The 19,958-nt window shown below is 44.4% G+C and overlaps 1 protein-coding gene across 1 annotated transcript in view; it reads left to right on the top strand.

The window, feature by feature from the left end:
• LOC116546105 (zinc finger ZZ-type and EF-hand domain-containing protein 1-like) overlaps positions 1-19,254 on the top strand; it is a 27,477-nt gene extending 8,223 nt beyond the window's left edge. The window contains exons 4-5 of the mRNA XM_032272451.1: positions 12,305-12,449; positions 18,377-19,254. Coding sequence (XP_032128342.1) covers positions 12,305-12,449; positions 18,377-18,699 — 468 coding nt within the window. The 3' untranslated portion in view covers positions 18,700-19,254. The remainder of the gene's footprint in view (positions 1-12,304; positions 12,450-18,376) is intronic.
• The last annotated feature ends 704 nt before the right edge of the window (positions 19,255-19,958 follow it).

A 19,958-nucleotide genomic window follows, 5' to 3' on the forward strand; every position in this document is an offset into this window, starting at 1 on the left:
TAATTTTTATGTTTTTTGTAGAGATGGGGTTTTGCCATGTTGCCCAGGCTGGTCTCGAACTCATGAGCTCAAAGCATTCCGCCTGCCTTGACCTCCCAAAGTGCTGGGATTACAGGCATGATCCACTGCTCCTGGCCTGGTCTGTGATGCTTTTTTTTTTTTTTTTGAGACGGAGTTTTGCTCTTGTCACCCAGGCTGGACTGCAGTGTCTTGACCTTGGCTCACTGCAATCTCTGCTTCCCGGATTCAAGCGATTCTCCTGCCTCAGCCTCCTGAGTAGCTGGGATTATAGGCGCCCACCACCACACCAGGCTAATTTTTGTGTTTTTAGTAGAGATGGGGTTTCTTCATGTTATCCAGGCTGGTCTTGAACTCCTGGGCTCAAGCAATCCACCTGCTTTGGCCTCCCCAAGTGCTGGGATTACAGGTGTGAGCCACCATGCCTGGCACAAAGAACATATTTTAAGAGATTTGTAGGTCCCTTCCAATAAGAGAGCTTATGTAGTTAGTACTGGGGTGATCAGCAGCATCCACCCTTAATAGTCTCCAGTGCCCCGTGGTGCCCTTGCTGTAATAACTGAGCTCTTCATCCTGGGTCTGCCAGCTTCTTTTTATTCTGACCTCTGTCCCTCTCTTTATCACCTGCCCTGTTCCTTTCTAGCCACACCAGGCAGGTTATGGTTCTCTGCCATGCAGTCTTTATGTATGTGCACACTCTGCCCCCCGACCTGAGATTGCCTCTCCTTCGCTATATACTTTCAAACTCCTAGTTATCCATTAAAGCGTAGTTCAAGGGTGGTTGTTTTCTGGGCCATTTCCCCCGAATACGCCTCCCCATCCTGGACTTCTCGTCCCCAGAGTGTCTGTTGGCTCATGGTATAGTGGTTAATTGTGGCATCTGGAATCAGTCCAGGATTCAGATTCAACCTCCATCATGTACTAACCATATGCCTAAATACTTAACCTCTCTGTTCCTCGCCTGCAAAAAGGTAGTACCTACCTTTGGAGTTACGGAAAATATGAGCCGATCTATGTGAAGTGCTTAGAACTCTGCCTGGTGCTCGCTAATACTGGCTGATGTAAGTAGGTTATACTGCGTGTATCGACATTATCACACCTATTACATTGCTGCTGTTGGTTTACAGGTCGGTCTGCTAAGCTGTGAGGGTTTTGAAGGGTAAGGACCACATACGCTTTGTTCATCTTTGTATCCACAGAGCCAAGCACAGGATCAGGTATAAATGTACGTGTGTGTGTGTGTGTGTGTGTGTGTGTGTGTGTATGTATATAATGACAGCTTGTCAGATAGGGCTGAATGAGTGTATGAGGAAATGGGCTTCTGTGAAGTCTTTTGGCCAGGATTCTGAAAATACATTTAAAGTTCAAAACCGACGGCAATAGGTAACATATGGTACTCCTTAATTTATGGAATTTGCTTATATTATCATCTTGCTTAATCCTCACTAAACCCTGTTTCGCATCTAAGTCCATTTTACAGTTGCGAAAACCCAAGCTTAATGAGGAAACAGGTTTCATATGAGACTATAGAAACATACTTAAAAAAAAAAAAAAAAACCAGTTTCTCTCTCTGTCACCCAGGCTGGAGTACAGTGGTATGATCACAGCTCACTGCAACCTTCAACTCCCAGGCTCCATTGATCTCCCCGCTCGGACTCCTGGGTAGCAAACCTGAACGTTTCTTTTCTTTAGGACAGTCAGTTTGTGAGTGTTAGGAAATTGCGTAATTATTTGGTGAAGCTGTTCACAAAGCTGTGGTAATTTTTTTCTTAGCCAAAATATATTTGTTTTTATTTTGTTCAAAAATCCCTTTTATCATCTTCATCAACTATTGACGGATCCATAAAATCTATTAAAAATAGCAAAAAATGGGCCGGGCTTGGTGGCTCACGCCTGTAATCCAAGCACTTTGGAGGCCAAGGCTGGCGGATCACCTGAGGTCAGGAGTTCAAGACCAGCCTGACCAACATGGTGAAACCCCGTCTTTAAAAAATAAATAAATAAATAAATAAATAAAAGATAAAAAAAATAGAAAAAAAAAAAACAAAAAACACACGCACACAAAAAACAAAACAACAACAACAACAACAAAAGCAAAAATGAGGCTGGGCGCGGTGGCTCATGCCTGTAATCCCAGCACTTTGGGAGGCCGAGGCGGGTGGATCACGAGGTCAGGAGATCGAGAGATCATCCTGGCCAACATGGTGAAACCCGTCTCCACTAAAATACAAAAAATTAGCCTGGCATGGTGGCGCGCACTTGTAGTCCCAGCTACTCAGGAGGCTGAGGCAGGAGAATCGCTTGAACCCGGGAAGCGGAGGTTGCAGTGAGCCCAGATTGTGCCACTGCACTCCAGCCTGGCGACAGAGTGAGACTCTGTCTCAAAAAAAAAAAAAAAAAAAAGTAAAAATGGCCTGGCACAGTGGCTCATGCCTATAAACCCAGCAGTCTGGGAGGCCAAGACAATAGGATTGCTTGAGTCCAGGAGTTCAAGACCAGCGTGGGTAGCATAGCGAGACCTTGTTTCTACAAAAACGTAAAAATTTAGCTGAGCATGTCCCAGCCACTGTAGTCCCAGTCACTCAGGAAGCTGAGGTGGGAAGACTACTTGAACCCAGGAGGTCAAGGCTGCAGTGAGCCGTGATCACACCACTGCACTCCAGCCTGGGTAGTAGATGGAGACCCGTCTCAAAAAAAAAAAGATAGCAAAAATATTGCTATTTTTATAGCCTTGCTTATATTGAAGTTTTATTAGCAATATACAGCAGGAATTGTGTGGGAAGTTGGAGGTGCAGGGAGTGCTTGATTTGTGGAAGTAGGACTTGCCTCCTTGAGATTCAGAGGGAGTGAGTCTCACTTCTAGTGTTGATAGGAGTTAATCTGGACAAAAGGTGCTGAAAGCAAATTTTATAGATGGAGGAAAGAAATGGAGTGAAGAGGTTTTAAGCCTTTGGTCTCCAGACTATAAGGAACCCCAGGGGTTATCTAGTCAAATAGGAGAATGGAGTTGTGGTGAAGAACATGAACTCTGCAGCCTTAGATGCAAACACTAGCTGTGTGACCTCAGGCAAGTTACCTGACCTCTCTGTACAACTATAAGATGGGGAGGTTGATAGTACTGTTACTGTTATGAGGAATAAATGATACTATAGCACATAAAATGCTCCGCTCAGTGCCTGGCATTTAACGAGTGCCCAAATATTGATTCAGAGCTTCCCAGTCTGTGTGTCGTTCCCAACAAATGAGTTATAGCTGTGCTAATCTCCTCAGACCTTGAGTCTTACAAATGTCATTACTTTCTCAGTACGCTGTAATGTGAACAAGTTGGGAAGTAGCTGTTACCTGGTACTGTAGCAGTCACAACGTGGCTGCAGGGAAGATGGAGGCTGCGCCCTGTGCCGCCTCCTTCTTCCCCCACTGGCTTCGCTTTTTGTATTTGGGTTGTACTTAAAATTTCTTAATGTTTAAAAATTCTCCTTTTTTAAAGCAATATATGTAGATTTTAAGAAAATTAAAAATACAGATAAGCAAGAATAAGAAAACACAAAACATTTTATTACGACTGTTAACATATTTTTTTTTTTTTTTTTGGAAATGGAGTCTCTGTCGCCCAGGCTGGAGTGCAGTGGTGCGATCTCAGCTCACTGCAACCTCCGCCTCCCCGGTTCCAGGGATTCTCGTGCCGCAGCCTCCCAAGGATCGTACCCCTGCACTCCAACCTGGTGACTCAAAAAAAAGGACAAAATTGTGGGTTTTACTTTTATCAGTTGCACATGTGCGTAGTATGTAGCTGAGAAGACGAACAAGAAGTGATGGTTTCCTGCCGTCCTGCCCCAGTGTCTCATTCCCCAAGAGCAATCACTTTTCAAGCTGGTTCTTGAGTATTTAACTCTGTATTACCAAGTAGTATATTTATGTTCTTTGTGATTTTTTTCCAGGGTTAGGCTTTGCCTGTTTTATTTCCAGCATCAGCCACGAGGCTTGAGTTGTCTTTCCCCTTCCCTTCCTTGCCCATGCAGGCACGTCTCCTGTTCTCCCACTACAATTCTGTCCATTGTGTTTAGATCGCCCTTTGATGTTTACATTATTATGATTGCTTACGTTCTTAACATTGCTGTTCCATATAATACCATGTTTTTGTTTTTGTTTTTGTTTTGCGTTTGACAGGGTCTTGCTCTGTCACCCAGGCTGGACAAGTGGTACAATCTTTGCTCACAGCAGCCTCAACCTCCCAGGCTCAAGTGATCCTTCCACTTTAGCCTCCTGACTAGCTGGGATTACAGGTGCGTGCCACCATGCCTGGCTAATTTTTGTATGTTTTTGTAGAGAGGAGTTTTGCCACGTTGCCCATGCTGGTCTTGAACTGCTGGACTCCTGTGGCTGAGGTGGTTACCTCAGCCTCCCAAAGTGCTGGGATTACAGGCATGAGGCATGGCCTGCTTTTCTTTTCTTATACATTTTTTTAAAAATTTTCTTGGTAGTTAACAATTGAATAGGTACTTGTAGTCTCCTTAATTTTTGATCTTTTATCATTAAGTTAGTTCCAGATAATCTGTCGGTTGTCTAAATCTCTTAACACAAACATTCAATATGTTTAAACACATGGACATTCTGTCAATTTCATCTTCTCAAGGAAGTATTTCCTGAAGCCTTCTGACCTGCCCTAACCTAGATTTGTTATTCTCTACATCTGCTGTGTGGGTGTCATCTGAGAAGCTCCATCATCCTAGGGATTCATTTTCTCTCTTGTTTGGACCCCATTCTTGTCCTGTCTTGGCATATTTCTTCATTCCGGTGGCTACATCCTCTAGCAGCTTTCTGAAAAAGGGAGGATTAAGCAGTTCATTTTATGAGGACCTTGCATGTGTAAGAATGATTTTATTCTGCTGTCTCACAGTTGATGGGATTTTGGCTGACTATTGACTTCTGGGTTAGAGCACTCCCCAGAATGAAATCACTGCTTTCGTTGCCGGCTGGCTTCCGTGTGGCTGCTGATTGAGTCCCCTTCGGATTCTTGACCTTTTACATAGAAACTGTTTCTTCTCCCTGGAAGTAGGACTTGTGTTTTTTCTCAGTCTTACAGAATTTCATTGTGATGCACTTTGGTTCACTGAATACGGTGATCAGCCCCTGCAGTCACAGAACTCATGGCCTTCAGTTTGGGGGACTTGTCTTGCATCATAATGATAGTGAGTTCCTCCCGTACGTTTTTCCGTGTTCCATCTTTCTGAAACTCGTGTTATTTGGATGTTGGATCTCCTAGACTAGTCCTCTGATTTTCCTTTGCTTTTCTCTCCTAGTTTCCGTAGTCTGGTCTTTTTGCTGTACTTTGTGGACACTTTGGTCAACTTCACCTTCAAACCTTTCCTTTGAGATCTTTGTTTTGTTATGATATTTTAATTTTCAAGAGCTTTTTAATTTTTTTTTTAACTTTTATTTTAGGTTCGGGGGTACTTGTGCAGTTTTGTTATATAGGTAAACTCGTGTCACAGGGGTCTGTTGTACACATTATTTTGTCACCTGGCTGCTAAGCCTAGTACCTAATAGTAATTTTTCTGCTGGTCTCCTTCCTCTGACCCTCCCCGCTCGGGTAGGCCCAGGGTCTGTTGTTCCCTTCTTTGTGTTCATGTGTTCTCATCATTCAGCTCCCACTTATAAGTGAGAACATGCAGTCTTTGGTTTTCTGTTCCTGCATTAGTTTGCTAAGGATAGTGGCCTCCAGCTCCATGTTCCCATAAAGGACATGATCTTATTCTTTCTATGGCTGCATAGTATTCCATGGTATATATGTACTACCATAGCTTCTTTTTATTGTTTTTTTTGAAATGAAGTCTTGCTCTGTTGCCCAGGCTGGAGTGCAGTGGCGGATCTCGGCTCACTGCAACCTCCACCTCCCGGTTCAAGCGATTCTCCTGCCTCAGCCTCCCAAGTAGCTGGGACTGTAGGCACCTGCCACCACGCCCGGCTAATTTTTGTATTTTTAGTAGAGACGGGGTTTCACCATGTTAGCCAGGCTGGTCTCAAACTCCTGGCCTTGTGATCCACCCGCCTCAGCCTCCCAAAGTGCTGGGATGACAGGCATGAGCCACTGCGCCTGGCCCTCTTTTTTGTCTTTTTACCTTACTTGTGTTGAAGGACCACCCATTTTCTTCATCCAGTGTGTCATTGATGGGCATTTAGGTTGACTGCGTGTCTTTGCTATTGTGAATAGTGCTGCAGTGAACATTTGTGTGCGTGTGTCTTTATGGCAAAATGATATCTGTTCTTCTGGGTGTATACCCAATGATAGGATTGCTGGGTCAAATGGTAGTTCTGTTTTTAGCTCTTTGAGGAATCACCACATTGCTTTCCACAGTGGTCAAACTAATTTATACTCCCTTCAAGAGCTTTTAAAAATTTTCTCAGTATCCTGGTATTAGTAGTAGTATCCTGTTCTTTCACGCTTCCAATATCAGATAGTGGTGGTTGCACAACTCTGGGTATGCTAAGACCTACTGAGTTGTACATTTTAAAAGGATGAACTTTGTAGCGTGTGAATTATATACCTCAGTAAAGCTGGTATTAAAAATGTTTTTTGGCCAAGTGCAGTAGCCCACACCTGTAATCCCAGCACTTTGGGAGGCTGAGGCTGGTGGATCGCTTGAGGCTAGGAGTTCAAGACCAGCCTGGCCAGCATGATGAAACTCGTCCGTCTCAACCAAAAAATACAAATAATTAGCTGGGTGTGGTGGTGCATGCCTGTAGTCCCAGCTACCCGGTGTTAAAACGCATGCTTTGAACGAAGAGACCTCCCCAAACAGGCTTTGTGTAAGCAACATGGCTCTTTATTCACCTGGGTGCAGGTGGGCTAAGGCCGAAAAGGGCGTTAGCGAAGGGCAGTGGGATAGGAGTTGGTTGTACAGGTTGGGGCAAATATTTTGGGGAGGGAGCAGGGGTGTTATGGAGTAAGATCAGTTACAGTGGTAGGGGTACTGGCAAGGAGTATACATTACCACAAGTTCAGTTACAATGGTGGTGGGTTAAGAATAGTTAAGATGGCAGGGTGGGGTGAGGAGTATTCACATTATCATACTAACAGTTAAGATGGCAGGGTGGGTTTAGAAGCTTAATGTTGGTGGGGGGAAGCTGGGCGATCAGGGATAAAGGCGAATGCAGGCTGGGGGTGGGGGATAATTAGCCGAGGCAGGCAGGACTTTAGACTTTCTGGGTCCAGGCTTGCACTTGGAGGCCTGACACGCAGGAGGCTGAGGCAGGAGAATCACTTGAACCCAGGAGGCAGAGGTTGCAGTGAGCTGAGATTGCACCATTACACTCCAGCTGGGGTGACAGAACTAGACTACATCTCAAAAAAATTTTTTTGAGAAAAATATTCTCTGAAGCTATTAATCATCCTTTTGAAGTTTACTTTTCTCTGCATAGTCTGTCTTTTTTCCTAGTTGCCTTTTTGTTTTGTTTCTGTTTTTTGTTTTGAGAAAGAGTCCGGCTTTGTTGCCCAGGCTGGAGTGCAGTGTCAAGATCTCAGCTCACTGCAACCTCAGCCTCCTGGGTTCAAGCGATGCTTGTGCCACAGCAATCAGCCTCCTGAGTAGCTGGGATTACAGGCATTTGTCACCACACCCAGCTAATTTTTTTGTATTTTTAGTAGGGACAGGGTTTCACCATGTTGGCCAGGCTGGTCTTGAAGCTCTGACCTCAAGTGATCTGCCGGCCGTAGCCTCCCAAGTGCCGGGATTACAGACGTGAGCCCCCGCACCCAGCCTCTCCTAGGTGCTTTTTCTGTGTTTCATATTAAGGCTTTACTCCAATGTCCAGGTGTCCCGGGCTGTCCACTCATTAAAGAATGGGGGACTAAAAAGCTGGGTGCTCTTTGTTTCTGGCCTGTCAACTGGCGGCCTCACAGTAAGATGAACCGGCCGGCCCTTTCGTTGGGAGATCTCCAGTGCTGGTGGCTGTAGGTACGTTCCCTGAGCTTATCAGGTTCCCCAGGTAGTACTTTTCCAGTCTTCTGCTCACAGGCTGTGAGGCTAGCTGCCAGCGTTCTGGGAAACCTGGGGGAAGATTGAGTCTTGCGTGCGTAGCGAGTAAACATCAGTGCCCCTGTTCTCAGTGTGGTATTCTCACTTTCAGCTGTGCCTGGTATTTTCTAGTCCACACACCTACTGCTCTCGAGAGAATACACCCCCAGATTCCTGCCAAGATTGGAAAGGGAAAGCTGCCTTTTTTTAATTGGAAAATTTTAGACATAAGAAAGTAAAAATAAGAGTAAAGTTAGCTAGTTTCAACAATTACCAGCTTGAGGCCAGTTGGATTTGATCTAAACTCCACCTACTTTTTCTTTTCCCTATCTGAATTATTTTGAAGCGAATCTTGATGTTGGATCATTTCATACATAATATTTCATTATGTATTTCTACAAAATAGCACTTAATTTTAATTTTTTTTTTTTTGAGGTGGAGTTTCGCTCTCGTTACCCAGGCTGGAGTGCAATGGCATGGTCTCGGCTTACCGCAACCTCCGCCTCCTGGGTTCAAGCAATTCTCCTGCCTCAGCCTCCCGAGTAGCTGGGACTACAGGCGCACACCACCATGCCCAGCTAATTTTTGTATTTTTAGTAGAGATGGGGTTTCACCATGTTGACCAGGATGGTCTTGATCTCTTGACCTCGTGATCCACCTGCCTCGGCCTTCCAAAGTACTGGGATTATAGGTGTAAGCCACCGCGCCCGGCCAAAATAGCACTTTAAAAAAGACATGCAACACTACTGTCACCCTTTTCTCCTCAAAGCAAAACAAAAAGTCCAGTTTCTCCTTAAGATCATTTAGAGCCAGACGTGGCAACTCTTGCCTAGAATCTCAACACTTTGGGAGGCTGAGGTGGGAGAATTGCTTGAAGGCAGGAGTTTGAGACCAGCGTAGGCAGCAAAGAGACCCGTTCTCTACATAAAAATTAAAGAATCAGCCAGGTGTGGTGACACATGCCTGTAGTCCATCTACTTGAGAGGCTGAGGCAGGAGCATCTCTCGAGCCCAGGAGTTTGAGGTTACAGTGAGCTGATAGTACTGCTACATTCCAACCTTGGCAACAGAGTGAGATTGTTTCTCAAAAAAAAAAAAAAAAAAAAAAAAGGTTGCGGATGGTGGCTCAGGCCTGTAATCCCAGCACTTTGGGAGGCCGAGGCAGGCGGATCACCTGAGGTCAGGAGTTCCAGACCAGCTTGCCCAACATGGCGAAACTTTGTCTCTACCAAAAAATGAGCCAGGCGTAGTGGCAACTACTCAGGAGGCTGAGGCAGGAGAATTGCAGAGGTTATAGTGAGCCGAGATCGCACCACTGCGCTCCAGCCTGGTGATGAGCGAAACTCCGTCTCAAAAAAAAAAAAAATGAGCGTTTATCCAATCAGTTCTGCGAGACAGAGTCTTGCTCTAGCACCCAGGCTGGATTGCAGTGGCATGATCTTGGCTCACTGCAACTACCGCCTCCTGGTTTCAAGCAGTTCTCTGCCTCAGCCTCTTAAGTAGCTGGGATTACAGGTGCCTGCCACCATGCCTGGCTCATTTTTTGTATTTTTAGTAGAGGCTGGCCTCAAGTGATCTACCCTTTTGGGAGGTACTTTGGCCTCCCAAAATGCTGGGATGACAGGCATGAGCCACCACACCTGGCCCAGTTCTGCTTTTTAAAATAGCCTTTTTACCACTTACATCCACTTTCCACAGCACTGATTGCTACCAGGCCCTAAGTCTTTTTGAACCTGCAGCATGGGGCAGCTTGCTTCTCAGCCTTGCCTACTCAGATTAGAATTCCACCTTCTTGGATCAACCAACCAGGTACTATTTATCCACCTGTTTCTGAGCTTCCAAAATTTGGTAGCTGTTGTGTCTTGTATTCTTCGTTTGTATGCTGAAAACATACACGTATACCCCAGATCTCTTTGTAATATTGTCTTAATGGGGTTTGGAGGGAACAGAGGTAAATGTGTTTGTTTAGTATGAGTTTTTTGAGCTGTGAACACTCTTGATGGCTGGTTGTCCAGATGCTGCTCTGAAGCCTTGAGGGATAGGGTAGTCATTTCTTCCCAGAGCCTCCTAACCCATCTTTTTTTTTTTTTTTTTTTTTTTTGAGTTGGAGTCTCACTCTGTCATCCAGGCTGGAGTGCAGTGGCATGATCTTGGCTCACTGCAACCTCCATCTCCCAGTTTCAAGCAGTTCTCTACCTCAGCCTCCTAAGTAGCTGGGATTACAGGTGCCTGTCACCTCACCTGGCTAATTTTTTGTATTTTTAGTAGAGACAGGGTTTCACCATCTTGGCCAGGCTGGTCTTGAATACCTGACCTCGTGATCCACCCGCCTTGGCCTCACAAAGTGCTGGGGTTACAAGCGTGAGCCACCATGGCTGGCCTTTTAATTCATCTTTATACCCCATGACAACAGACAGGTCCACCTTTATGATGAACATTTCCCTCTATCTTCTATCCAATGACATTAATTTTAATTGCTGCTTCCCTCCTTCCCATTACATCCCATCAGGACTGTGTTACTCACAGGCCTCTTTTGTCCACACTTAAAATTCCCCCACAGGGCACAGTTTCTCTAGTCTTTCTCTCTAATGTGGTTTCTTTCCTCTGATCTCTTCTATTCATTTCTTTTTAGTGTGTAGCTTCAAAACCAAACTCACCTTTCTCGATTAGGTCTAGTCAGAGTAGAACAAGATAATATCTCCTCTCCTTTTGAATGTTATACCTTGATTAGTGTAGTCTTTGATCCTATTAACATTTTGGATAATCTTGCCAGGTTGAACGGAGGCAAAAAGAATGCTATGATCTCTTCCATGTTGCTTCTAAGTCACTGCTCCCCGTACCGTATTTCCGCCCGTGGTTTTTGGACTCAAATACAGGAATTTGCATTTGTTCCTCTTAAACACTGCATTGACCAGGGGTCTGTGATGGAAATGGGGGTATAGGTGTTAGTCATGAAACTTCAGTGGGATGTTTTCCTGTGTCATGGAGGAGAGAAATAAAAAGCAGGAGTTTTAAGAAAGAGAGAGGGTTACCTGGAAAGGAGGCCGGAAGGCCCCTGAAGTACTGCATGGTGAGGGGGATGTGTGAGTGAGTGTATCAGCAGGAGGACAGAAGGCATTGTTGAGGAAGGGATTGAAATCCGGGGAGAAGGGGCAGCTGCTAAGTGAGGTAAGTCTTGCAGGATGTGAAGGAAAGGGGTCAGGGACACGAGAGGGTGAGGCTAGAAAGGAGAAGGGGAGCTGTGTTTTATTGGGCTCTGTTCAGATGTTACTTAATCCTGGCAGCAGCCTGTGAGTTTGACAATATTTGCCTGATATTTCAGATCAAGAAGCTGTGGCTTGTGGAGGTAAAGAAACTTACATAAGATCACATAGCAGAGTATTGATTGAGCAGATTAAAACCAGATTTCTACTGTACCAAGTTCCCCAGATGGTCCAACATGGGCAAGGGGCAAGTTTGATTACACTTAAAGGTTAGTGAAAACAGGGCTGTGAAACAGATAAACCAAGTTAGCTCTTGTGTCCAAAAGAGTGTTTAAAAGAAAAGGCCCGGCTGGACTCGGTGGCTCACACTTGTAATCCTAGCACTTTGGGAGGCTGAGTTGGGCAGATCACCTGAGGTCTGGAGTTCAAGACCAGCCTGGCCAACATGGTGAAACCCCATTTCTGCTAAAAATACAGAAAAAATAATTAGCCAGGCATGCTGGTGGGCACCTGTAATCCCAGCTACTCGGGAGGCTGAGGCAGAAGAATTGAATGAACCCGGGAGGCAGAGGTTGCAGTGAGCCCAGGTTGTGCCATTGCACTCCTGCCTGGGCGACAGGCGCAAAACTCCGTCTTAAAAGAAAAAAAAAAAAAAAAGGAAAAAGTCCAATTAAACTTGAGGTGGTATTCTAAGTCAATTCTTTATATTTTGGCACTTTGCAACCAGTTGAAAAGTTTTACAGTGGCTGCTTCCTTCTGAAATTATTTAGTGGGGAGGAGGCTTACTAAATAATTACTCTCTTGGATTACTAAATGGTTACTCTCTTGGAATATAGATTGGAATACCAATAAGATTAAATTGTGTATACACACGTATACTCTTTGTGTACCTGTATACGTACATCCTACAAAGCACAGTGAGTTCCTATTCTAAATTTATCTTTGATTGATATATATGGACCCTTCCCCCTGCAACCAAAAATAAATAAATCACTGGTCTTGAGAATTGTAAATAAAAGAAAAAGTTACTTGGAACAGCCCTGATTTTCTTGCATCTCTTATCTTGTAGGCCTTTGCCCAGTTTGATGCCGAGGGTGATGGGACAGTTGATGCTGAGAACATGTTGGAGGCCCTCAAGAATTCCAGTGGAGCTAATCTTCAGGGGGAACTGAGCCACATCATCAGACAACTACAGGCCTGTTCTCTTGTTCCAGGTGAGGCTTTCATCTGAGTGCTCTCTTAGAACCCAAATGAACTTTGCTATACTGCTGATTGAAATGAGGCAAAATTGTGGCCACATGCAATAAACTCCCCCAACAGTATTTGTTAGGCACGTGATCTGAATTGACATTCAGTAGAGTCATCTTCGTTCCCCAGTACGGTGGTGTCAGTGCTTCTACCACTTGATGAACACTGGTCCGAGGCTGCCTTCCTTATACATCTCTTTATTTCACCCTCTGCAGAAGCCGCCTTTGGCCTCCAGTGTTCACTCTCATAGGATCCTGCATTTCTTTTTTGCAACATATTACCATTGTAATTGATCAATTCATTATTCAATTATTAGTGAAGTGTTTGTCGTCACTCCTATACCGTAGTTCCACGAGGCCAGGGACCTTCTGTCTTATTTCTGCAGTGTCCTCACATTTGGCACATGTTTTTTTGGCATGTGCTAAGCACTTAGTGGTTTTCTTAGAAAGCTATTGCAGTAGTCCCTCCTTATCCATGCAGGAGATGTTCCAAGACCCCCAGTGGATGCCTGAAACCAAGGATAGTACCCAACCCTCTATATACTACATATTTCTCTGATATATGTATATACTTAGGATAAACTTTAATGTAAACAATAGGCATAATAAGAGGCCAGTAACAATAGCTGATAATAGAATAATTATAACAATATACTGTAATAAAAATTACAAGAATGTGGCCCCTCTTTTTTTCTCTCCCTCTCTGTCTCATTCACAATATCTGTTTGTACCATATTCAACTGTTTTGGGGCTTTTGACCACGGGTCACTGAAATTGTGGATAAGGGAGGACTACTATATTCAGAAATTTAAGAATAAAAATAGCTTAAAGGGCTGGGTGTGGTGGCTCAAGCCTGTAATCCCAGCACTTTGGGAGGCCGAGGCGGGTGGATCACGAGGTCAAGAGATCGAGACCATCCTGGTCAACACGGTGAAACCCCGTCTCTACTAAAAATACAAAAAATTAGCTGGGCATGGTGGCACGTGCCTGTAATCCCAGCTACTCAGGAGGCTAAGGCAGGAGAATTGCCTGAACCCAGGAGGCGGAGGTTGCGGTGAGCCGAGATCGCGCCATTGCACTCCAGCCTGGGTAACAAGAGCGAAACTCCGTCCCAAAAAACTTAACTCCAAAAAAAAAAAGCTTAAAATTAAACAATGAGCTTCTACATGGTGCATATGAAAAGACATGGCCTGTGTTTTTTTATGGTTTCTTTTGGGAGCTCAGACTTATATAAAGACAGCATCGTAATAAAATTAACATTTTTTTTTCCAGTGAGAAGACAGTTGTGTTTGAAAGAGAAAAACACTTTGTACATTTTCCTTTTTGTCTTGGTTTACTTCGTCTCAGAACTTTTCCTGCTCTGTGTGCTTGGTGTCAAAATACTTAGGGCAGCAATGGAGGCAAAATAGATTTCATAGAACATAAGTGTAAATCTGGTTGCACTTGACCCTCTGGCTTACTGCTGAGTGATTTATTCAGCAAGGGAAGGATAGTGTCCATATATTAAGGAGAATATATACTTCTTGCCAGACATGGTGGCTCATGCCTGTAATCTCAGCACTTTGGAAGGCCAAAAAGGATTGCTTGCAGCCAGGAATCTGAGCCCAGCCAGGGCAACATAGTGAAACCCCATCTCTTAAAAAAGTTATCAGGGCATGGTAGTGTGCACCATTGGTTCTAGATACTCCGGATGCTGAGGCAAGAGGATTGCTTGAGCCCAGGAGGTTGAGGCTGTAGTGAGCTAAGGTGGCGCCACTGCACTCCAACCTTGGTAATAGAATGAGACCATCTGAAAAAAACAAATGCGCATTTCCATTCTCCTTCAGGTTGTCTTTAATTATGTAATTTTTATACACGTTAACTTTTTCCCTGGTCTCATGGCAATTAAAATTATTATCATTATTATTGAGATAGAGTCTCGCTCTTGTCACCCAGGCTGGAGTGCAAGGGGATCTCTGTTTACTGCAGCCTCCACCTCCTGGGTTCAAGAGATTCTTCTGCCCCAGCCTTCCAAGTAGCTAGGAATACCGACACCCACCACCACGCCTGGCTAATTTTTATATTTTTAGTAGAGATGGAGTTTAACCATGTTTGCCACGCTGGTCTCGAACTCCTGACCTCAAGTGATCCACGCGTCCTGGCCTCCCAAAGTGTTGGGATTACAGGCGTGAGCCACCATGCCTGGCCTGTATTATCTTCAGCTAGCTTATATCTTAGCGTTTACATATTGCTCCACTTTTGCATTACCAGCATGTGGTTAGCCAGAGGAGCTTTATTTGGACACCTCAGACAGTTTTAGGCAGGAAAGCAAAGGGGTTGAGACCTGGGAATCCACCAACAGATAATTTGTAGTGTACTGTTGTGCTGGGCAACTGTGGTAAAATGGGAAATTAGACTGAGAAAACTTCAGGGTTCAAATCTCAAGGCACTTACATAGCAGGCTTATGACTTAGGACTTCTACTCAAAAGTTTTCATCAGCACTCAATTTATCAGTCTTGGAATGCACCTTTGTAAGCTGAAGTTGTTTTGGTGGTGGGATGTTTTAGTGTCTAACCTTTGTCTACACTAAAATGAGTTCCTTTTGTATCTCATGGTGTTGGTGCTTAAGCATTTAAAAAAGAGACAGCACCTTTTCCTAATTCATTAGGCTTGGAATTCATTTACTGAAGACTAAATTAATTTACCAAATGTTTCAGCATATGAAGTCTTTTTTTTTTTTTTTTTTTTTTAAAAATAGGGTTGCGCCATGTTGCCCAGTCTGGCCTTGAACAAGTACTTTTTTTTTTTTTAAATAGAGTTTTGCCATGTTGCCCAGTCTGGTCTTGAACTCCTGAGCTCAGGCAATCCACCTGCCTCGGCCTCCTGAAATACTGTGATTACAGGCGTGAGCAGCTGCACCAGATCTGTTTTTTCACATGGGTTTTGAGCAAATCAGTGCAGCATCAGCAGTATCATAAATATGAAGCTCAGGTATTACTGTGGAGTCAGCGAAGAAAAAGACTGAGCCACTACTGGCTTCTTTCTTCCTCAGCTTGCAAACAGCCTATCATGGGACTTTGCCTTGTGATTGTGTGAGCTCATTCTCCTTTATAGACTCCCTTTTATATATACACATATTTATATTTCTGTCCCTCTGGAGAACGGTGACTAATGGAGATTTTGGTACCAGAAGGGGCTCTAGAGGAAGAGAGTTTTAAGGATGGATTTCTTTAGTTGGTTTTGGAGTTTTTGGAGTTAGCCATTTAATTGGTTGGTGCTCCTAAGTTTGCTGGACAAAATGATGAAAGGAAAGGATGAGCTCAGGGATTTTATCTACAGAAATGCATACCTTAGCCTCACATCTTCCAAAAATTGCCCTAGATGAGAGTCTTATCTCCTTTAGACAAAGTGCTGAAATTGTGGAAAATCAGATACAAGCTCATAGCATTTGAGTGACTGACCTGTAGTTAAAGCTGCATGCTCAGCCTCAGTAGGTATCTACTGTTAAAATGAGGGCATTGATTGGGAAAGAATGGGACCCAATGCATAGTTGGAATAGACAGACTTGGCAGCTGTCAGAACTCATACATTGGCTCCCTGACCAGTAGGGTAAGAGCTATTATGGTGGGAAAGGCCAAATGGAAGCCATTAGAGCTGGCCCTACCTAGAAAAATAGTAAATCAAAAACAATATCACACTCCTGGAGGGACTACAGAGATGGGTGCCACCATCAAGAACTTGAACAATGCAAGGATGGTGATTCCCACCATGTTCCCATTCAGCTCTCCTATTTGGCCTGTGCGGAAGACAGATGAATCTTGGAGAGTGACGGTGGATTATCTTAAGGTTAGCCAAGTGATGACTCCAAGTGCAGCTGCTGTATCAGATGTGGTTTCATTGCTTGAGCAAATTGACACACCTCCTGGTACCTGGTATGCAGCCATTGATTTGGCAAATGGCTTTTTCTCCATTTCTGTCCATAAGGCCCACCAGAAGCAATTTGCCTTCAGCTGATGTGGCCAGCAGTATACCTTCACTCTCTTACCTCAGGGGTATATCAGCTCTCCAGCTTTGTGTCACAATCTTGTTTGCAGAGACCTTTGTCACTTTTCCCCTCCACCAGATATCATGCTGGTCCTTTACATTGATGACATTATGCTGATTGGACTGAGTGATGGAGAAGTAGCAAACACACTGGACTTGTTGGTGACACCTTTGTGTGCCAGGGGGTGGTAAATAAATTTGAAATAAATACAGGGACCTTCTACCTCAGTGAAATTTTTAGGGGTCCAGTGGTGTAGGGCCTATGGAGACATTCCTTCTAAGGTAAAGGGTAAGTTGCTGGATTTGGCCCCTCCGACAACAAAGAAAGAGGCACAATGCCTAGTGGACCGACAGGGATTTGGAGGCAACGCATTTCTCATTTGGATATGTTACCCTGGCCTGTTTATCGAGTGACCCAAAAGGCTGCTAGTGTTAAGTGGGGTCCAGAACAGGAGAAGGCTCTGCAAACAGGCCCAGGCTGCTTTGCAAGCTCCTCTGCCACTTGGGTGATAATGATTCAGCAGATCCAGTGGTGCTTGGGATGTCAGTGCAGACAGAGCTGCTGTCTGGAGCCGTTGGCCGACCCTATAGGTGAATCACAGCGGAAGCCATTAGGATTTTGGAGCAAGGCCCTACCATCTTCTGCAGATAACCACTCTCCTTTTGAGAGACAGCTCTTGGCCTGTGACTGGGCCTTGGTAGAAACTGAGCATTTGACTGTGGGTCACCAAGTTACCTTGTGACCTGAACTGCCTTTCATGAACTGGGAGTTTTCTGACCCATCTGGCCATGGAGTGAGTCGTGCATAGCAGCTTTCCATCATCAGATGGAAGTGGTATATTCGTGATTGGGCTTGGGCAGGTCCTGAAGGCACAGGTAAGTTACATGAGGAAGTGGCTTAAATGCCCATGGTCCCCACTCCTGCCGCCCTGCTTTCTCTCTGCCAGCCTGCACTAATGGCCCCATGGGGGGTGTTCTCTATTATCAGTTGACATCTTGGTGTGTCACCTGAGCCTCGTTTTCCTCAGTGGTTAAAAGGGCCACCTGTACCTTCTGTGTCTCTCCCTCACCTTACTGGGGGAAGGAATGATGTGATGTACATGCAGACACCTTACTGGTTGTAAAATGCCATTGGAAATTGTGGTAATGGCAGTGATTGTATTGTCATTATCATTGTCTTAGCATCTTAGTATAGAAGCAGTTATGCTTTTACTCTTAATGCACTGAACTTTATTTCTACCCCATAATCTATATGCAAGACTTCATTAAAAACTTAGTGTTTAAGTGCTTATACATTTTTGAAGTTTGGATTGAAACAAATAATCATTGTTCTAAGAGTTCTAAAATTCTGGTCAACTAAAATTAATTCTTTTTTTTTTTTTTGAGGCGGAGTTTTGCACTTGTTCCCCAGGATGGAGTGCAGTGGCGTGATGTCAGCTCACTGTAACCTCTACCTCCCGAGTTCAAGTGATTCTCCGGCCGCAGCCTCCCAAGTAGCTGGGATTACAGGCGCCCACCACCATGCCCAGCTAATTTTTTTGTATCTTTAGTAGAGACAGGGTTTCACCATGTTGGCCAGGCTGGTTTTGAACTCCTGACCTCAGGTGATCTGCCCACCTTGGCCTCCCAAAGTGCTGGGATGACAGGCATGAGCCACCATGCCTGGCCTAAATTAATTCTTAAGTTCAGAATGCTACTGGTTCATTTCTTTAAAACTTAACTTAGAATTTTAAATGATTCAAACTGAAAATGCCAATGAAGATTGTTAATGACTGCTTTTAACTTAGCCAGTTCAGATAGACACCAGGCAGGGGATATGGAAACTGCTCTGGCTTCCCCAAAATGCCGAAAACGGATTTTGTCTATTTAGGTTTCATAGACATATTTTCAGAGTCAAAGGAGGCACTTGGTGTTCACTCGTCAATGATACTGCGCTTCCTGCACCGAAATCGGCTCTCCAGTGCAGTGATGCCCTACCCGATGTTGGAGCACTGCAATAACATGTGCACCATGAGGTCTTCCGTTCTCAAGGAGTCTCTGGATCAGCTGGTACAAAAAGAAAAGGGTATGTGTATGGGGGATTCTCCTGAAAATTCTCTTATCATTTCTTCTAAATGTGGTATTGATAAAATGAGCCAATCCTTTTCCCTACCTTTATTTCTGAAAATACAGAGTAATAAGTTTGTAGCATAAGACTGTGATCCTCATTCCCTTTCTTCCTTCCTAACACAGCTGGTTTCTCATCATTCACTTCTCTGCTCAGATATGCCTTCAGGGATGCCTTTTCTGTTGATCTGATTAACACCACTCCCACTCCCCAGCTTCTGGTCAGGATCACCTCTGCAGGTTTAATGGTTGAAGTAGTTCTTACTGTTATCTGAAGTTGTAGCGTTATTGATTCACTTGTATGTTGTCTATGTTGTGTGTTTCCGTATTCCTGCACTGGGCCTGTTGCATCGTAGGTACTCAATGAGTATTTGGTGGATAAATGAGGGAACCCAGCACAGACTCACTCAGAGCTGGCAACAGAAGTTCATGACGTGTATAGATAGGTCTGTGGAACATAACAGAGTCCAGATATAAACCCAATACACATGTGAGAATATAGTACCAGATAAAGTCAGCGTTATAAATCAGAATGGAAAGGCGAACTGTCAACAGATGGAGTTAGGGCACCTCATTAGCCATTTGAAGAAAAAATAAAACTAGATTTTTTTTTTTTTTTTTTTGGAGAGTGAGTTTCACTCTTGTTACCCAGGCTGAAGTGCAGTGGTGTGATCTCCAGAACCTCCTCCTCCCAAGTTCAAGTGATTCTCCTACCTCGGCATCCCTGGTAGCTGGGATTACAGGCACACGCCACCAAGCCCAGCTATTTTTAGTGGAGATGGGGTTTCACCATGTTGGTCAGGCTGATCTCAAATTCCTGACCTCAGATGATCCACCCACCTTGGCCTCCCAGAGTGCTGGGATTACAGGCGTGAGCCTCAGTGCCTAGCTGAAACTAGATTCTTGATACATTCCGTTCACTAAAATAAACTTCAGGTGATAAAAAAGTTCAACTAAAAATAAAATGCTAAAAATATTGGAAGAAAATAGTTCCACTTTGTAAAATACGGAACAGCCTTTTTTTTTTTTTTTTTTCTGGGAGAGAGTCTTGCTCTGATGCCCAGGCTGGAGTGCAGTGGTGTGATCTTGGCTCACTGAAGCCTTTCCCTCCTGAGTTCAAGCAGTTCTCCTGTCTCAGCCTCCCACGTACCTGGGATTACAGGCATGTGCCACAATGCCCAGCTAATTTTTGTATTTTTAGTAGAGATGGGGTTTTGCCATGTTGGCCAGGCTGGTCTCGAACTCCTGACCTCAGGTGATCCTCCCAGCTCGGCCTCCCAAAGTGCTGGGATTGTAGGTGTGAGCCACCTCGCCCAGCCGGAACAGCCTTTCTAAGCAAGACATGA

Source organism: Sapajus apella, unplaced genomic scaffold, assembly GCF_009761245.1.
Source record: "Sapajus apella isolate SASKATOON/1434 unplaced genomic scaffold, GSC_monkey_1.0 scaffold595, whole genome shotgun sequence".
Classification (NCBI taxonomy): Eukaryota; Metazoa; Chordata; class Mammalia; order Primates; family Cebidae; genus Sapajus; species Sapajus apella.